At 45.1% G+C, this 20,256-nt stretch overlaps 1 protein-coding gene across 2 annotated transcripts in view; it reads left to right on the top strand.

Moving 5' to 3' along the window:
* Positions 1-808: 808 nt before the first annotated feature.
* The window catches only part of LOC118402916 (USP6 N-terminal-like protein), a 46,501-nt gene continuing 27,053 nt past the window's right edge, over positions 809-20,256 (top strand). The window contains exons 1-3 of one of the 2 annotated variants that reach the window (XM_035801286.2): positions 809-1,109; positions 6,052-6,125; positions 6,703-6,790. In XM_035801286.2, the coding sequence (XP_035657179.2) occupies positions 6,118-6,125; positions 6,703-6,790 (96 nt within the window). In that variant the 5' untranslated portion in view covers positions 809-1,109; positions 6,052-6,117. The remainder of the gene's footprint in view (positions 1,110-6,051; positions 6,126-6,702; positions 6,791-20,256) is intronic. The other variant, XM_035801295.2, reaches the window with a different exon arrangement.

The raw sequence follows: 20,256 nt of genomic DNA, 5'->3' as shown, positions 1-20,256 counted from the left end.
ATTCAGCATGCCAATTGCACGCTCCCTCAACTTGAGACATCTGTGGCATTGTGTTTATTGTCCCCAGCACAAGGTGCACCTGTGTAGTGATCATGCTGTTTAATCAGCTTCTTGATATGCCACACCTGTCAGGTGGATGGATTATCTTGGTAAAGGAAAAATGCTTACTAACAGGGATGTAAACAGGGATGGGGTGCCCGCGATAATGCCGCTTGTGCATATCATACAAAACATATCATACAAAATGGGTGATGGACATCCACAAATTGAATACATATCATACTTAATGGAGGGACTCGGCTTTACATACAGAGTAATATGAAATGCTGTGAGACCAGGTTGCCTTATCAGTCATTGACCAATTCTTATGTAGTACCACTGCCAGGTGTGCAATTATAATCATTTGTTTTTTTAATGTTTAGTTTTCAAAATATAAAATCATTCTCACTTGCTTGTTTTGTACTCCGGTGGTATGCTGAACATAATGCCATATTATGCCATGGACTAAAATACAAGGTATATTGCAATCAGTGATCGTTGATGCTAATAAACACTCTGTGTGTATGCTTATAGTCTTTATTGACGCAAATATAATAATATAAAGTCTTATTTTGTAGCCCTGAAGAACATGCTAGAGGGCTCAGTTCGACAACGGAGTACAATACTACACCTTGGTTGGTGTAAAGCTGCAGTATAGCCAGGAGAGGGCGCCAAAAGCACATAATATACTTCACATCAGCCTCCACTGCAGTGTACATGAGGTGAGTCGATCCGTAAAAATAGGACTGTAGTAACGCAGGAGGATTGTACCTTTTCAAGTCATCATCATACAGCATGCATATTTCTGTCACGCATGCCACGCTGCTGCGCCTGCTCAGTGCACCCACCACAGACTGTTCAGTGACAAATGAACCACTATCCCGTTAGAAGTAGGTAGCCCGTGTGCTCCAGTATGGACCCACTGTAGACGTCGCGGCTATTGTTGCGATTCCGCGATTTGGGTGACAACTCCCGTGGATCTAAAATTCCAGGAGCGACGGGATAATGAGAAGAGGGAATTATAATATTTATATTGCAGGGATAGCGCAGAGAGATATCCACAATAAAAGGTAAATAATCTATATATTTAATTTATTGTTTTCTCGTGTAGAATTCTCCTGCTGGCATAACGCTACGTTATAGGCTATGACAATTCGGTGAATGCCACAACACCTACTCGTGCGGTTTGGTTTAGCCTTTTGTGCGTTGCCTGTATTGCTTTTGAATAGGCTATAGTTTTGCGTCTCCACAACCTTGCAGTTAAATTCTGACAGTGATCATATAGCAAATACATTATAGGTATAGTTATAGTTACTATTTTCTTGTAACAGTCTATTTCGTCATTCTCTGCTGAAAACACCCCATTAATATAATTATAAGCTATGAATGTCATTACATTTGATCCACAACAGGCAAAATCCCCTTGATTTCAATGTAGGCTTTCTCTGTAGCATGGCGAATATGGTTATAAACAAACACCACAGTAACTTGATTTCCTGCTTAGGATAAGATTCAATAGATGATTTTGCATAGGTTGCCCAACGTGAAATACACAGGAACACTTATTTCCTTCCTTTTTTTTTGTTTTAAGTCCTGGAAAAGAGTATCTTTATTGTTTCACAATATTATATATGTGCTATCAATCGTTGTGGTCATGCACAATTAGTTATGTGTTATTTTCTTTCATGCATGTGCGTGTGTTCCTGTCCATGTTCATCTGTTCGTGACTCATTCCCTTTGTATCTATGTATGTGTGTGTGTGTGTGTCAACTTCCTCTGGACCAGATGTATAGTCAATCAGTTGGGGCACAACCGGCTACTTAAACCCCCCTCTCTGGTCTCTCTTCCGGCCTCTGCCCTGCTAACAGCAGACATTCTCAGTAACTCCATATGCCTGCTATGATTTCAGACCACTGACCACATGGCAGTTTCAGCCAGATGCTTGGAATAGTATGCAGCACATGCAAGCGCTTTATAATAGCGAGGATCACCGTCGCCTGTGTTCCCTCTTCTGAGTTTGTTGTTCTGAAAGTAAGATCAGAGGTAAAGAGGTGAAGCTGTTACTGACCATCAGTAGCCAACCATATTAATATGGATGTGTCCCAAACTGAGACTTCTGTGTCTTTGGTTAGGAGGGGTGTGTTGTCACGTTTCTTTTTACCCATTAAGAAAACCAACCAAATGTTAGGCCACACAGTGGAGGCCAGGAGGGTCAAATGTCTTTCTCCTTGTGGTCACTGATTGGACGGACATCAGTATCTGCTGACCATGAAGTTCCAGGTGGACTGTGTAGACTTCAGCCGTAGCCTTCAGTCATCTCCCCTGCTGTGTTTTATTTGTGCCAATGAGTGACCACCATCTGTCTGGCAAACATGTGCTTCATCCTCTACCTCACTGAATTATTCAGTAGGTCTAGGCTACATTCACGTTCTAAACATTCAGTCCTGTCTGTGTTACCCTAAAGCACTCTTTGAAATTGTATTTTTTAAATCATTACTGTATTTCTAATAAATCACTGTGTGTGTTTTAAATGAATGAAAATAACTCCAAAATATATTTTTTTATAATTTATTTGCCTGAACTTCATTGAAATGCTCAGTCTGATCGTGTGGGCATCAGGAAACAAATGTTAAGATATTTACATACACAGCCCTGATTGACTGATAGGATGGTCTTGAGCTCACCCCTTACCCAGATGCACAGTCATTGGTCTATATAATCAGATCACATTGTGATGTCATGATCTGGTCCAAAAGTTCCATCCCACCTGAACAGGCTGATATGCCAGGTATTTTTTAAAACTGATCTTACACAAAAAATGACATTATTATAATTTTCACAATTACAGTGTTATTTCGACCTCGTGGAAATATATAAATGGAAAATCATGTTTAACTGCACTGCCCCTTTAAGTTGGCTCCAACGGCCCAGTGTGTGTGTGTGTGTGTGTGTGTGTGTGTGTGTGTGTGTGTGTGTGTGTGTGTGTGTGTGTGTGTGTGTGTGTGTGTGTGTGTGTGTGTTTGTGCAGGGTTTTGTTCCAGCCCAGCATTGACAAACCTGATTGAAACAATTGTGATCCTCAGGTTAGACCACGGTTAGCCCAATTGGGTGTTTTAGGGCCAGGCTGGAACAAATCAAATCAAATGTTATTTGTCACATGGACCAAATACCGTGAAATGCTTACTTACAAGCCCTTAGCCAACAATGCAGTTCAAGAAATATAGTTAATAAAATATTTACTAAATAAAGTAAAGAAATATATATACTGTATGTATATAAAATAGCACAATAAATGTACGTAACAATAATATTTATTGTGCTATTTTTTATACATACAGTATATATCTATTTTTTACTTTAGTTTATTTAGTAAATATTTTAAAGTAAGTAGTCTGGGTGGCCATTTGATGAATTGTTCAGCAGACTTATGGCTTGGTGGTAGAAGCTGTTAAGGAGCCTCTTGGTACTAGACTTGGAGCTCTGTGCGGTAGCAGAGAGCGCCAAGCGTCTTTGGCGCTCTCTGCTACCGCACAGAGCGCCAAGTCTAGTACCAAGAGGCTCCTTAACAGCTTCTACCCCCAAGCCTATGACCTGGGTGACTGGAGTCTTTGACAATTTTTTGGGCCTTCCTCTGGCACCGGCCCCAGTGACGTACTCCCTGTAGCGCCTTATGGCCAGATGCCAAGGAATTGCCACAACCAGGTGGTGATGCAACCGGTCAGGATGCTGTCGATGGTGCAGCTGTATAACGTTTTGAGAATCTGCGGACACATGCCAAATCTTTTCAGTCTCCTTGAGGGGGAAAAGGTGTTGTCGTGCCCTCTTCACAACTGTCTTGGTGTGTCTGCACCGTGATAGTTTGTTGGGTGATGTGGACACCAAGGAACATAACCCTCGACCCGCTCCACTTCAGCCCCGATGTTAATGGGGGCCTGTTCGGGCGCTGCGTTTCCTTTCGTCCACAATCAACTCCTTTGTCTAGCTCACATTGAGAGGTTGCCTCCCCACACTGTCTCCGACCCTGTTCTAGCTGCCTGTGCCTGACTGCCGGTGCCTGACTGCCGGTGCCTGACTGCCGGTGCCTGACTGCCGGTGCTTGAGGGATGTGTGCAGGGTCTACATATGTCCAACATGTGCCCCCTCAAAATGAATACCATAAACAATACAGTTATCTTTCATTAGACTAGTGCCATGCTCCTGTTGCATGTAGTTGCAAACAGCGTCATGGAAACGTCTCCACTCGGTGGCTGAAAGCCAGTCACACAACCTAAACTAAGAGATACCATAGTGATGGAATTACATTTCCTTTTTTACCGAAGCTGCCTTTCAACCAAGTTGGAAAATAACAACTATTGGTTGTGTAATCCTGGCCTCAAGGATAGTGATGAGATGTGTCCTGCTGTGGTCCAGATTATGACTGATCTGTGGAACTAGGACACTGGTAATGATGCAGCCCAAAGAAAGTGTGGATTAACTGGGATTAGGCCCATCCCGCTGTTTTGTTTTGGAGAGCACAGTATTCACATTCTTGTACTGTAGGGATCCCACTGATGTGGTCTGTTCACATGATGGATTGAGTCAAAACCTGCGCTTGTGGTGTGTAGCACCACAGAGGCATAGGCATAAACATGCTACACTCTGCCACGTGTGAACAGGTAAAATCAGTGAGGGCAGAAAGCTTTGTAACGGGTTGGGAGGGTGGTGAAATCAACATTCACTTCTCGAACCAAAGCAAACTTCTGTAGGCCTACACTGGCCATCCATGTTCTCAAACAGGCCTACACAACGTACAGTTGAGGACCCTTGAACTGGTTGCCTTCATACTTTTTGGAGGATTAGCGTTACATCATTTCATTGTGCACAGATGTCTGTGTGTGTGAGGTAGATTCCTGTGTAGGAGGGTGAAGAGAGAGAGAGAGGGGAACGGAGCAGGAAGGTGGGGTTAGTGGTTCTAAATAAACACAGTAAAAATAACTCACGGACGCTTAATAAAGCTCAATCCACGTTTATTCACCCATTGGGTCATACAGCTGATTAAACAAAAAACGTATTCACGCAAGCACTGGTATTTAACCCTTTCTCCTATGCTGAGGCTTCTCCTACACCTCTAAACAGCCAATGTATCTCTGTTGCTAGACAGAAACTTTGTGACATCTGTCCTTCCTCACTTCATCTGACCTGACCTCGACCCCAAATTGCTCACTCCTCCTCAACTCACGGCTGTTGCCTTGCACCAGACTGTCTCTTCTCCCATAGGATCCCCGATGGCTAACAATAACATATCCTGACAGAATGTAAACGTTCTACGTTCTTCTCTCTCCCTCAGCGACGTATTTCACACTTTCACGTTTAAAAGCCAGCTCCCAACAGCAGGTGCTGTCAGCCAAACACTGGCAGGACTCTTGGTTCCCAGGGGGCTTGTAATTACAGGTCCACCGAACAGACAGACACCCTGACGTCCTCCTCACACACTGCCAACATACTGTACATCCACATGGCTCTCTGCTTCTCAAACCTGTGTTCTGTTTCCCTTCCACCCATTCAAATCTGCAAGTTTTGCTAGGTTTTTCATTATCCTCCTCAATAGACACACACAGTGGCCCACCACGTTTTAAACTATCCCACTACGGAAGGCATGTGAAGTGCATTCAGCCGTAGTGTGACACTGTGTCAACACTGGGCTGAGGAGCGAACACATGCTGGTCAGGGCTCTGTAGGCACAGTGGCAGGAGACGGTTACAGGCTTATGATCAACAATAGAGTGAATTTACCAACTGAATGGACAAATACAACATCACCTCCTCTTTTTACAGACATAGCCACCTTCTTGCTTTAAATTCATCACCCATGTGTATCCAGTAGTCAGTTAGACCGACATCTGGGCTTGGCTTGCTGGCATGCTGTAAAATGAAGAGCATGTCTGTTATATTTTTGCCAACACATTTGCCCACAACCATGCAAAACAAAGCATCTCGGATTTGACACGGTTTATTTTTTTATTTTCCTTTTCAGATATTGACATGAAGAAAGACATTGAGACGTGGATAGCAGAGGAACGCGCTGACCTCATCTTGAAATATGATACGGTGGGTGGCGTTCAACCAATACACTGTTCAGAGGGTTTTAGGATGCTGTAAACTGTTTTCAAAGCTCTAAAAGTGCCATGTGCACTTCCACCGTAGTTATTTCTCAATTACCCGATGACCAAAATAAAAGCCTCTCCAGTTAGAGAACTAGATAAGGTTTGAAAGCTCACAGACATCAGTGATTACTAAGTTCCAGTAAGAGTCATTTTAGTCACATAGCATTGCATAGCATAGCAATAGCGCTGTTTTGCCCCAGGCCTGCATTGATGTATCCATGAATAAGTTAGTCTAAGATTGGTCTGCTTATGTAGGTAGACTGCACCACCTCCATCACCTCCATAAACAAGGAAATAGATCAACCACACCAGTCAAAACCAAACAGCAGAGCTGTTGTTGTGTCCACGCGAGTGCAGTTTGTAATGCACGTCCTTGATGATCAGATGTTAATTCACTTTGGCCTGAATTTGTACTTTTAAACAAACATGCATTCCATCTTCCCGTACATGTCACGGAGTTATCCCGTCTGACTGTACCACATGTCCTCTCTGTCTGCGTGTTGTCCATCTGGTTCACACAGGAGGAAGAGTTCGCACTTCTTTGAGCGTGTTGTTAAAAAGAGTGACCGTCGCTCTAAGAGGGAGAAGAAAGAGAAGCCGAATTTGAATGTGTGTATGTGTGTTGCTAAGCAATGTGTGTGTGGGTTGATGAAGAAGCCTAATAGCATGCTTGTGGTTTGTTGTGTAACTGAAAATGATTATATAATATAATATGGAGGAGATTTAGACACACATATGCAGCTAAAACAGTGACAGTTGCCAGGCAAACACAATCATACTGTACGAGTGATTACATAGGCCTATATGTGCATGTATGTTGTTAATTCTATAAAACCTATAGAAGTATACGTTATAAAATGATAGATTATGCAGTCTGTTTAGTACAAAGTGGAGGTCATGACCTTCAAGCGATCCAAATTACCCTAGCAATATCTGTCTGACAGTGTCCCCTCTTTGAATGTGTGTCAGCAGACACACTGACACTGGAAAGTGCAAGAGGGAGGGAGAGCGAGGGAGGGAGAACTACAGCGAATGAGATAGAGTTGACACTCGAAATAGCAAGAGAGAGCGAGTAGGAATGAGACAGAGTTAAATTTAGCTCACAGGCAACAAGACATGAGAACATACTGTACATAGGATCTGCATTTGAGCCAGTTTGCTACAGAAGGAAAATAATCCTGCAGCCACAAAAAATGTATAAGTCTAATTACGTCTAATTATGTTGGTAACAATCCAGGCACCCCACTCCACTCCATGAACAAACTTAGCCATGGTTTATTGGCCATATACCACACCCCCTCATGCCTTATTGCTTAATTATACAATGGGTGGGTGTAATCTTGAATGCTGATTGATTAAAACTGCATTCCAGCCGGTGTCTATTCCATAAGTTAAATCTATGACTTTAAAATGCCTATTTACTCTGTTCCATCTGACTGCACAATCCACTGTCTAATCAGCCCAGCCAGGCAATTTATAAACTTTATCTCCACTATAAAAAAAAACATGTAGACTTTATCTTACATTTCTTTTAGACTAACATTTATTTTTCAACAGAAGAGATTTGTATAAACCTCGCTGTCTGTCTCTCTGACATTTGCAACATTGTTTCAGTATTCACGTTCGATCTCCAGCTGTCGCATAGTAATGAACGTGTCAGGAGTTGGAAGTCTGGATGAGACAGACACAGGCAGCTTTTCTCATCCAGTCGAAATCATGAATCAGCATTAGTCTTATGGATATATGTATACAAATAAATATAAATGAAAAACCAGTCAAATGAAACAATAACAGCTAGTTTGCAGTATTTTTCCAGTTTCAGTATGAAGTGATTGTGTTAGCTGTGTTGTTGGCTAGCTCCTCTGAACAGCAGTGTCCTGACGAGAGAGCACATTTTCTATGCCAGGTGAAATTGCGCCTCATTAGCTCATTGTTATGGATGTATCCAAATAAATGTCACTAGAAAACAGCTTGAACAAAATGTAAATAAAATAAAATGTTATTGGTCACATACACATATTTAGCAAATGTTATTGTGAGTGTAGCGAAATGCTTGTGTTCATAGCTCCAGCAGTGCAGTAGTTTCTATCAATTCATCACATCTGTTGCAAAGGGGTAAGGATGTTAGGGACAATATAGGATGAATCACAATATTTGTTTGCTAAAATAATAATTGCTTGAGAAAAATGTTATGCAATGGCAATCCTGGTTATAGGTAACAATCCTTTGCACAAAATGCTGACATTATTACGCATATTCATTGTAAATGATGGAAATTAAAGATACACAAGATATTTGAATATATATATTTTTCCGTAATAGCTATATATATAAAGCAAATTGAGGGGAGAGCGATCTGTGAGTGGCACTGTGTGCTCTTTTCGAATGATGGGTCCTGGCTTATCAGGGGCCTAGGGATCCGGGGGACGGGGATGGTCTGCCGGTCACTGGGATGACAACCCAACTCGGTAGTGTTAAGAGTAAATGAGTGAAGAGGTGTGGAGTCAGGCGCAGAGAGCAAAGGATGTGGGAAAAACAACACGCTTTAATGTCCTGGAAACATAACATGAACAAAAGTGGAAACACAAATGAACAGAAATATAAACGGACAGCGTGAAACCCAAAATGCCAACAAAAATACACTCAAACAAGGAAACAGGAGAACAAGCCCGCATGAAACAGAAGCGGGCTGAACAGACTATATATAATCCTATCCTAACAACCAAACTAGAAACAGGTGCTACCAATTAGACAAAACTAAACGAACACAGAACAACGGATCGGCGATAGCTAGTAGACCGGCGACGACGACCGCCGGCGCCACCCGAACAAGAAGGGGAGTCACCTTCGGTAATATTCGTGACAGTACCCCCTCCTGACGCGCAGCTCCCGCAGCACGCCGACGCCGGCCTCGGGGACGACCCGGAGGCCGAGGCGCTGGGCGATCCGGACGGAGGCGATGGAATTCACTCAACATAGATGGGTCTAGAATATCCCTCACCGGAACCCAGCACCTCTCCTCCGGACCGTACCCCTCCCAGTCAACGAGGTACTGCAAGCCTCTCACCCGGTGTCTCGAGTCCAGAATAGCTCGTATCTTGTACGCCGCGGACCCCTCGATGTCCAGAGTGGGCGGAGGAACCTCCGGTACCTCATCTTCCTGCATGGGACCAGCTCCCACCGGCCTGATAAGAGACACATGAAATGAGGGTTAATACGATAATACGAAGGAAGTAATAATCGATAACAAACCTCATTTATTCTCCTCAGGACTTTAAATGGCCCTATACACTGCGGACCCAGCTACCGGCAGGGCAAGCGGAGAGGCAGGTTTCGGGTCGAGAGCCAGGCCCTGTCCCCAGGTGCAAACACGGGGGGCCTCACTGCGGTGACGGTCAGCGCTCTTCTTCTGCCTTATACTCGCTTGGCGTAATGACTCTTGGACCGCCCTCCAGGTCTCCTTAGAGCGCTGTACCCACTCCTCCACCGCAGGAGCCTCAGTCTGGCTCTGATGCCACGGTGCCAGGACCGGCTGGTACCCCAACACGCACTCAAATGGTGACATGTTGGTAGAGGAGTGGCTTAGTGAATTCTGGGCTATTTCTGCCCAGGGAATATATCTCGCCCACTCCCCTGGCCGGTCCTGGCAATACGACCGCAGAAACTGACCCACCTCCTGGTTAACTCTCTCCACCTGACCATTACTCTCCGGGTGATACCCTGAGGTCAGACTGACCGAGACCCCCAGACGTTCCATAAATGCCCTCCAAACACGGGAGATAAATTGTGGGCCCCGATCAGAAACTATATCCTCGGGCACCCCGTAGTGCCGGAATACATGGGTGAAAAGAGCTTCCGCAGTCTGTAGGGCCGTAGGGAGACTGGGCAATGGGATAAGACGGCAGGACTTAGAGAACCGATCCACAACGACCAGGATAGTAGTGTTACCCTGAGAGGGGGAGGTCAGTAAGAAAATCCACCGAAAGATGGGTCCACGGCCGTTGTGGAACGGGAAGTGGTTGTAATTTACCTCTTGGCAGGTGTCTAGGAGCCTTACTCTGGGCGCACACCGAACAGGAGGAAACATAGAATCGCACATCCCTCCTCAAAGTGGGACACCAGCACTTCCTCTCAAGACCTCTCACTGTCCTATAAATACCTGGGTGGCCCAACGAGGGTAGACAATGAGCCCATCGAATCAATTGATCACGGACAGCCAGCGGCACGTACCTACGACCCTCCGGACACTGGGGAGGCGCAGGTTCCCCCTTAGCGCCCGCTCGATGTCCGCGTCCACATCCCATACTACCGCTGCCACCAGCTTAGCTGCCGGAATGATGGGAGTAGGATCGATGGACCTGTCCTCAGTGTCATAGAGTCTTGACAGCGCGTCAGCCTTAGTGTTGAGGGAACCTGGTCTATACGAGATAGTGAAACGAAATCTGGTGAAAAACATGGCCCACCTTGCCTGACGAGGATTCAGTCTCTAGCTGATCGGATATACTCCAAGTTACGATGGTCAGTCCAGATAAGGAAAGGGTGCTTAGCCCCCTCAAGCCAGTTTCTCCACACCTTCAGGGCCTTAACCATAGCCAACAACTCCCAATCCCCCACATCATAATTCCGCTCCGCTGGCCCGAGTTTCTTATAAAAAAAGGCACAGGGGCGGAGCTTCGGTGGCACACCCGAACGCTGTGAGAGCACCGCTCCAACCCCAGCCTCGGATGCGTCCACCTCTACTATAAACGCCAAAGAAGGGTCCGGATGTGCCAACACCGGCGCCTCAGTAAACATCGCCTTCAACTTATGAAAAGCTCCGTTCGCCTCTGCTGACCACTGCAAACGCACCGGCCCCCCTTCAGCAGTGAGGTAATAGGGGCAGCTACCTGACCAAAACCCGGATAAACCTCCGGTAGTAATTGGCAAATCCCAACAACCGCTGCACCTCCTTTACCGTAGTCGGAGTCGGCCAATTACGCACGGCCTTAACGCGGTCACCCTCCATTACCAAACCAGAGCTGGAAATGCGATAACCCAGGAAGGAAACTGATTGTTTGGAAAACTCACATTTCTCTGCCTTCACATACAGGTCATGCTCCAGCAGTCGTCTAAGAACCTTGCGCACAAGAGATACATGCGCAGTGCGTGTAGCGGAGTAGATCAAAATATCGTCAATATACACCACTACACCCTGTCCGTGCAGGTCTCTGAGTATTTCATCCACGAAGGATTGAAATATAGCTGGAGCATTCTTTAAACCGTATGGCATGACGAGGTACTCATAATGGCCCGACGTAGTGCTAAATGCAGTTTTCCACTCATCTCCCTCCCGAATATGCACCAAATTATAAGCACTCCTGAGATCCAGTTTAGTGAAGAACTGCGCTCCGTGAAAGATTCCACTACTGTAGAAATGAGAGGTAGTGGGTAACTAAAACCCACTGTGATGGAATTTAGACCTCTATAATCAATACACGGACGCAAACCACCATCTTTTTCTTCACAAAAAAGAAACTCGAAGAGACAGGTGACATGGAGGGCTGAATGTACCCTGTCCCAGAGCCTCGGTGATATAAGTTTCCATAGCCACCTTCTCCTCCTGTGACAAAGGATACACATGACTCCTGGGGAGTGCAGCGTTAACCTGGAGATGTATCACGCAATCCCCCTGCCTATGGGGTGGTAATTGGGTCGCTTTCTTTTTACTGTAAACGATAGCCAAATCGTCATACTCAGCTGGAATGCGCACGGTGGAAACCTGGTCTGGACTCTCCACCGTTGTAGCACCGATGGAAACCCCTACACACCTGCCTGAACACTCACCAGACCACCCCTGTAGAGTTCCCTGTTTCCACGAAATCGTAGGATTATGAATAGCTAGCCAGGGAATCCCCAGAACAACTGGAAACGCAGGTGAATCGATAAGGAACAAACTAATTCGCTCCTTGTGATTCCCCTGCGTAATCATCTCCAACGAAAATGTGGCTCTCTTCACCAGCCCTGACCCTAATGGTCGACTATCTAAAGAGTGCATGGTAAAAGGGGTCTACCTTTACTAACGGAATCCTCAACCTCTGAGCGAGTCCGCAATCTATAAAGTTTCCAGCTGCGCCTGAATCTACCAGTGCCTTATGCTGGAGAGAAGGAGAATAATTAAGGAAACAAATTAATAGGAACATGTGACCAACAGGAAACTCTGGGAGAGTGTGGTGCTTACTCACCTGGGGTGACCGATGAGTGTTCTGCCTGCCCTCATGATTCCCAGATGAATTCCTCCAGCACCGACCAGATGTGTGCCCTCTCCGGCCACAACTGGTACAGGAGGAGCTTCCTCCTCCGATCTCCCTTGATGCGGTCCCTCCTAGCTCCATCGGGATAGGGGCAGGAGGATCAGGAGGTAGAACTGACAGGACCCTTTCAGAACGTCCACGACTAGCTAGCAGATGGTCCAACCGGATCGACAGGTCTATCAGTCCATCCAGGCCAAGTGTAGTATCCCGACAGGCCAACTCCCTACGGACGTCCTCTCTCAGGCTACACCTGTAATGGTCTATCAGGGCCCTGTCGTTCCACCCTGCTCCCGCAGCCAAGGTCCTGAACTCCAGCGCGAAGTCCTGCGCGCTCCTCGTCCCCTGTCTAAGATGGAACAATCTCTCACCCGCCGCTCGACCCTCTGGAGGGTGATCGAACACGGCCCTGAAACGGCGGATGAACTCCGGGTAGTTGTCCTTCGCCGAGTCGGGCCCGTTCCAGACCGCATTAGCCCACTCCAGGGCTCTACCCAATTTGTAAGTCGCTCTGGATAAGAGTGTCTGCTAAATTACTTAAATGTAAATGTTAAATGTACCGGTCAGGCAGGTGATGAGGACCCCTACTCTCTCCTCCTCCGAGGGTGCCGGCCGAACGGTGGCCAGGTAGAGGTCTAATTGCAGCAGGAATCCCTGGCATCCCGTCGCTGCTCCATCGTAATTCCTCGGAGGCGTCATGTGCAGAGCGCTGGAACCGGATCAGATGGGGGAGATGGTAGAGTTGCTGGTAAGAGGGTCGGTGGGGTACATTTACATATTACATTTAAGTCATTTAGCAGACGCTCTTATCCAGCGACTTACAAATTGGTGCATTCACCTTATGACATCCAGTGGAACAGCCACTTTACAATAGTGCATCTAAATCTTTTAAGGGGGGTGAGAAGGATTACTTTATCCTATCCTAGGTATTCCTTAAAGAGGTGGGGTTTCAGGTGTCTCCGGAAGGTGGTGATTGACTCCGCTGTCCTGGCGTCGTGAGGGAGTTTGTTCCACCATTGGGGGCCAGAGCAGCGAACAGTTTTGACTGGGCTGAGCGGGAACTGTACTTCCTCAGTGGTAGGGAGGCGAGCAGGCCAGAGGTGGATGAACGCAGTGCCCTTGTTTGGGTGTAGGGCCTGATCAGAGCCTGGAGGTACTGAGGTGCCTTTCCCCTCACAGCTCCGTGAGGCAAGCACCATGGTCTTGTAGCGGATGCGAGCTTCAACTGGAAGCCAGTGGAGAGAGCGGAGGAGCGGGGTGACGTGAGAGAACTTGGGAAGGTTGAACACCAGACGGGCTGCGGCGTTCTGGATGAGTTGTAGGGGTTTAATGGCACAGGCAGGGAGCCCAGCCAACAGCGAGTTGCAGTAATCCAGACGGGAGATGACAAGTGCCTGGATTAGGACCTGCGCCGCTTCCTGTGTGAGGCAGGGTCGTACTCTGCGGATGTTGTAGAGCATGAACCTACAGGAACGGGCCACCGCCTTGATGTTAGTTGAGAACGACAGGGTGTTGTCCAGGATCACGCCAAGGTTCTTAGCGCTCTGGGAGGAGGACACAATGGAGTTGTCAACCGTGATGGTGAGATCATGGAACGGGCAGTCCTTCCCGGGAGGAAGAGCAGCTCCGTCTTGCCGAGGTTCAGCTTGAGGTGGTGATCCGTCATCCACACTGATATGTCTGCCAGACATGCAGACATGCAGACATGCAGTCGTAGAAACCATTCCTCTCCCAACGATCCATCCTCTCCATCATCTGTTCTATTGCTGATCCTAAGCGATGGAGGATGGACGTGTGATGTTGAACTCGCTCCTCCATAGTGGGAAGAGGAGTGGTCGCTGCTCCTGCTGACTCCATAGTAAGGTGCGGGCTTCTGTTAAGAGTAAATGAGTGAAGAGGTGTGGAGTCAGGCGCAGAGTGCAAAGGATGTGGGAAAAACAACACGCTTTAATGTCCTGGAAACATAACATGAACAAAAGTGGAAACACAAATGAACAGAAATATAAACGGACAGCGTGAAGCCCAAAATGCCAACAAAAATACACTCAAACAAGGAAACAGGAGAACAAGCCCGCACGAAACAGAAGCGGGCTGAACAGACTATATATAATCCTATCCTAACAACCAAACTAGAAACAGGTGCTACCAATTAGACAAAACTAAACAAACACAGAACAACGGATCGGCGATAGCTAGTAGACCGGCGACGACGACCGCCCCGGCGCCACCTGAACAAGAAGGGGAGTCACCTTCGGTAATATTCGTGACAGGTAGGGGCTTTGGCGGGTGGAGTAGTGGAGAACAATTGGAGGGTTACTTAGTAGCAATGTAAATATCATGGTACAGCCACTCAATCACTATGGTACTTTTTAATACATTGAATAAATATATATATATTTAACCTTTATTTAACTAAGCAAGTCAGTTAAGAACAAATTCTTATTTACAATGACGGCCAAACCCGGATAACGCTAGGCCAATTGTGCGCCGCCCAATCACGGCCAGATGTGATGCAGCCAGGATTCGGGACCAGGGACTGCAGTGACGCCTCTTGCACTGAGATGTGTACACGAAAAGTGTTGATGATGAATAGATGTGAAACTTGTATCTCATTATGGTGAAATTTTGAAATAAGTAGGGCCAGTTAGAATTGTAATGGCTTAGCAGATAATAAGAAAAGAAGAACAATATTTACCAGGCTCAAAGAGAGGGAATATGAAGTCATTCAACATTTTAGATGAAGGTGAGTGGAAAATGGACTGGGGAGGGTGAAATACAGTTGTACGTTTGCATACACTTACGTTGGAGTCATTAACATTTGTTTTTCAACCACTCCATAAATCCATTGTTAACAAACTATAGTTTTGGCAAGTCGGTAAGGACATCTACTTTGTGCAGGACACAAGTAATCTTTCCAACAATTGTTTACAGACAGAATATTTCACTTATAACTCACTGTATCACAATTCTAGTGGGTCAGAAGTTTACATACACTATGTTGAATGTGCCTTTAAACAGCTTGGAAAATTACATAAAATGATGTCATGACTTTATAAGCTTCCAATAGGCTAATTGAACAAATTTGAGTCAATTGGAGGTGTAACTGTGGATGTATTTCAAGGTCTACCTTTAAACTCAGTGCCTCTTTGCTTGACATCGTGGGAAAATCAAAAGAAATCAGCCAAGACCTCAGAAAAAAAATTGTAGACCTGGTTCTACCTTGGGAGTAGTGAAACGAGTCCTATAACGACATAACCTGAAAGGCTGCTCAGCAAGGAAGAAGCCACTGCTCCAAAACCTCCATAAAACTGCCAGACTACGGTTTGCAACTGCACATGGGGGCAGAGATCGTACTTTTTGGAGAAATGCCCTCTGGTCTGATGAAACAAAAAATAGAACTGTTTGGCCATAATGACCATTGTTATGTTTGGAGGAAAAAGGTGGAGGCTTGCGAGCCGAAAAACACCATCCCAACAGTGAAGCACGGAGGTGGCAGCATCATGTTGTGGGGATGCTTTGCTGCAGGAGGGACTGGTGCATTTCACAAAATAGATGGCATCGTGAGAAGGAAAATTATGTGGATATATTGAAGCAACATCCCAAGACAGTCACAAAGTTAAATTTTGCACGCCCAATTTTTCAGTATCCAATAAATGTCGTTCCACTTCATGATTGTGTCCCACTTGTTGTTGATTCTTCACAAAAAAATACAGTTTTATATCTTTATGTTTGAAGCCTGAAATGTGGCAAAAGGTCGCAAAGTTCAAGGGGGCCGAATACTTTCGCAAGGCACTGTATCTTTGTTTTCTTTATTATTTTGGTTAAGTCAGGGTGTGACGAGGGTGGTATGTATGTTTTTTGACTTGTCTAGGTTTTTTTGTATATCTATGGGGTTGTGGTTTGTCTAGGTAAATGTAGGTCTATGGTGGCCTGAATTGGTTCCCAATCAGAGGCAGCTGTTTATCGTTGTCTCTGATTGGGGATCCTATTTAGGTTGCCATTTTCCATTTTGGTTTTGTGGGTTATTGTCTATGTGTAGTTGCATGTCAGCACTTGGTTTATCATAGCAGCACATTTTGTTAGTTTGTTTAGTGTTTTTCGTTGAAATAAAGAAGAATGTATTCTTATCACGCTGTGCCTGCGGCGACGCTGCGGTCTCATCATTACGACGAACGTGACAACTCATCTCTAAAACAAAAGCAATTTAGGTCAAAGGAGTCCATACTAACAAAGGATATAGAAGGTCTAACAGAACAGATAGATAGCAATAAAGAAAATACCATATAAGCATAAGTTAGAGGAAAAACAAAAAGAAATGGAGGAACTTATTCAAGAAAGTTAAAGTGGAATATATTATATTAATAAAGCAAACTGGATGGAATATGTGGAAAAATGCACCAAATTCTTTTAAAATCTTCAACATAGAAATGCTACCAGAAATAATTGACTGAAACTTGTTACAAATGACGGAGTTACCCATGATTCACCAAATTATATTTTGAAAGAGGAAGCAAAGTACTTTAAGTGTATGTTTTCGTTTCAGTCTCCTCCATCTCCTCTCACCAAAGCTAATTGTATGGATTGTTTTTTTTAAATAATGTAACATTAACAGCCGTACAGAAATACTTGTGATGGTGAAATGAAAGTGGAGGAACTTCTTGATGCAATTAAAGCCTTTAAGTCCGGGAAAACTCCAGGGCTGGATGGCATAACAGTTGAGGTAAACCAAACCTTTGTTGATATACTCAGAGGACTGTTATTAGCATGTTTTAATCACTCCTATATAAATGGTAGATTATCAGACACTCACCAAGAATGTCTGATTTCATTATTACTGAAACAGGATACAAGTGGGAAATATAAAGATCCAGTCCGTTTAAAAAAATTGGAGGCCCCCCTTACACTTCAGTGTTGTGGTGCAAAAAAATCTAGCAAAATGTATAGCGCATAGAATTGAAAAGGAATTGTCAGACATTATTAATTCTAATTAGACAGGTTGTTTACATGGGTGATACATTGGAGATAATATAAGGCAAGTACTGGAAACAATAGAACACTCTGAAAAATTTGGAAACCAGGCTATTTATAGCAGACTTTGAAAAGTATTTTAATAAAGTACGACTAGTGTCACGCCTTGGTCTTAGTATTTTGTGTTTTCTTTATTTATTTGGTCAGGCCAGGGTGTGACATGGGTTTATTTTGTGGTGTGTTTTTGTATTGGGGTTTTAGTAGGTACTGGGATTGTGGCTGAGTAGGGTTGTCTAGGAAAGTCTATGGTTGCCTGAGGCGGTTCTTAATCAGAGGCAGGTGATTATCATTGTCTCTGATTGGGAACCATATTTAGGCAGCCATATTCTTTGAGTGTTTCATGGGTGATTGTTCCTGTCTCTGTGTTAGTTGTCACCAGATAGGCTGTATAGGTTTTCGCATTCCGTTTGTTGTTTTTGTGTTGTTCGTGTTTTTTCTTCATTAAAGATGTATCGAACTAACCACGCTGCATTTTGGTCCGACTCTCCTTCAACGGAAGAAAACCGTAACAACTAGAGTTTATATACACTGCTCAAAAAAATAAAGGGAACACTTAAACAACACAATGTAACTCCAAGTCAATCACACTTCTGTGAAATAAAACTGGCATTTCTATGGGTGGCCGCACAGCCCTCCATATGCTCGCCAGAGGTAAACTGACTGCCATTAGGTACCGAGATGAGATCCTCAGACCCCTTGTGAGACCCCTTGTTGGCCCTGGGTTCCTCAGACCCCTTGTTGGACCTGGGTTCCTCCTAATGCAAGACAATGCTAGACCTCATGTGGCTGGAGTGTGTCAGCAGTTCTTGCAAGAGGAAGGCATTGATGCTATGGACTGGCCCGCCCGTTCCCCAGACCTGAATCCAATTGAGCACATCTGGGACATCATGTTTCCCTCCATCCACCAACACCACGTTGCACCACAGACGGTCCAGGAGTTGGCGGATGCTTTAGTCCAGGTCTGGGGGGAGATCCCTCAGGAGACCATCCGCCACCTCTTCAGGAGCATGCCCAGGCGTTGTAGGGAGGTCATACAGGCACGTGGAGGCCACACACACTACTGGGAGGTCAGGGAGGTCATACAGGCAAGTGGAGGCCACACACACTACGGAGCCTCATTTTGAATTGTTTTAAGGACATTACATCAAAGTTGGATCAACCTGTAGTGTGGTTTTCCACTTTAATTTTGAGTGTGACTCCAAATCCAGACCTCCATGGGTTGATAAATTTGATTTCCATTGATCATTTTTGTGTGATTTTGTTGTCAGCATATTCAACTATGTAAAGAAAAAAGTACTTAATAAGAATATTTCATTCATCCAGATCTAGGATGTGTTATTTTAGTGTTCCCTTAATTTTTTTGAGCAGTGTATAAATGCCTGGACCATTTACATTTTGGAGAATCTCTTATAAAATGGTTTAAAATTATGTATAAAAAATATTTACCAAATAAACTAAAGTAAATAATTAGAAAAAGTAACACAATAATATAACAATAACGAATCTATAACAGGGGTTACCGGTACCGAGTGTGCGGGAGGGGGGGGTACAGGTTAGTTGAGGTAATTTGTAAATGTAGGTAGGATTGAAGTGACTATAAATAGATTATAAACAGCGAGTAGCAGCAGTGTACATAACAAATGGAGGGGAGGGAGGGAGCAGTCAATGTAAATAGTCCAGTGGACATTTGATTAATTATTCAGCAGTCTTATGGTTTGGGGGTAGAAGCTATTAATGAGCCTTTTGGTCCTAGACTTGGCGCTCCGGTCCCACTTGCCATGCGGTAGCAGAGAAAACAGTTTATGACTTGGGTGACTGGAGTCTCTGACAATTTTGTGGGCTTTCCTCTGACTCCGCCTATTATATAGGTCCCGGATAGCAGGAAGCTTGGCCCCAATGATGTACTGGGCCATACGCACTACCCTCTGTAGCGCCTTATGGTCAGATGCATAGCAGTTACCATACCCGGCAGTGATGCATCCGGTCAGGATGCTCTCGATGGTGTAGCTGTAGAACCTTTTGAGGATCTGGGGACCCATGCAAAATCTTTTCAGTCTCCTGAGGTGGAAAATGTTTTTGTGCCCTCTTCACAATTTTCTTGGTATGTTTGGACCATGATAGTTCATTGATGATGTGGAAACCAAGGAACTTGAAACTCTCGACCCGCTCCACTACAGCCCCGTCGATGGTAATAGGGGGCTGTTCGGCCCTCCTTTTCCTGTAGTCCACGTTCTTGCTCACATTGAGGGAGAGGTTGTTGTCCTGGCACCACATTGACAGTTCTCTGAACTCTTCCCTATAGGATGTCTCATCGTTGTCGGTGATCACACTGTTGTGTTGTCAACAAGCTTGATGGTGTTGGAGTTGTGTTTGGCCATGCAGTCGTGGGTGAACAGGGAGTACAGGAGGGGACTAAGTACACACCCCTGAGGGGCGCCAGTTTTGAGGATCAGCGTGGCAGACGTACTGTTGCCTATCCTTACCACCTGGGGTGCGGCCATCAGAAAGTCCAGGATCCAGTTGAAGAGGGAGGTGTTTAGTCCCAGGGTTCTTAGCTTAGTGATGAGCTTTGTGGGCACTATGGTGTTGAACGCTGAGCTGTAGTCAATGAACAGCATTCTCACATAGGTGTTCCTTTTGTCCAGGTGGGAAAGGGCAGTGTGGAGTCAGATTGAGATTTGTTGATCTGTTGGGGAAGTATGCAAATTGGAGTGGGTCTAGGGTTTCTGGGAGGATGCTGTTGATGTGAGCCATGACCAG

Source organism: Oncorhynchus keta, chromosome 2 (assembly GCF_023373465.1).
Source record: "Oncorhynchus keta strain PuntledgeMale-10-30-2019 chromosome 2, Oket_V2, whole genome shotgun sequence".
NCBI classification, from domain to species: Eukaryota; Metazoa; Chordata; class Actinopteri; order Salmoniformes; family Salmonidae; genus Oncorhynchus; species Oncorhynchus keta.
This window is presented reverse-complemented; position numbering and strand designations above follow the sequence as displayed.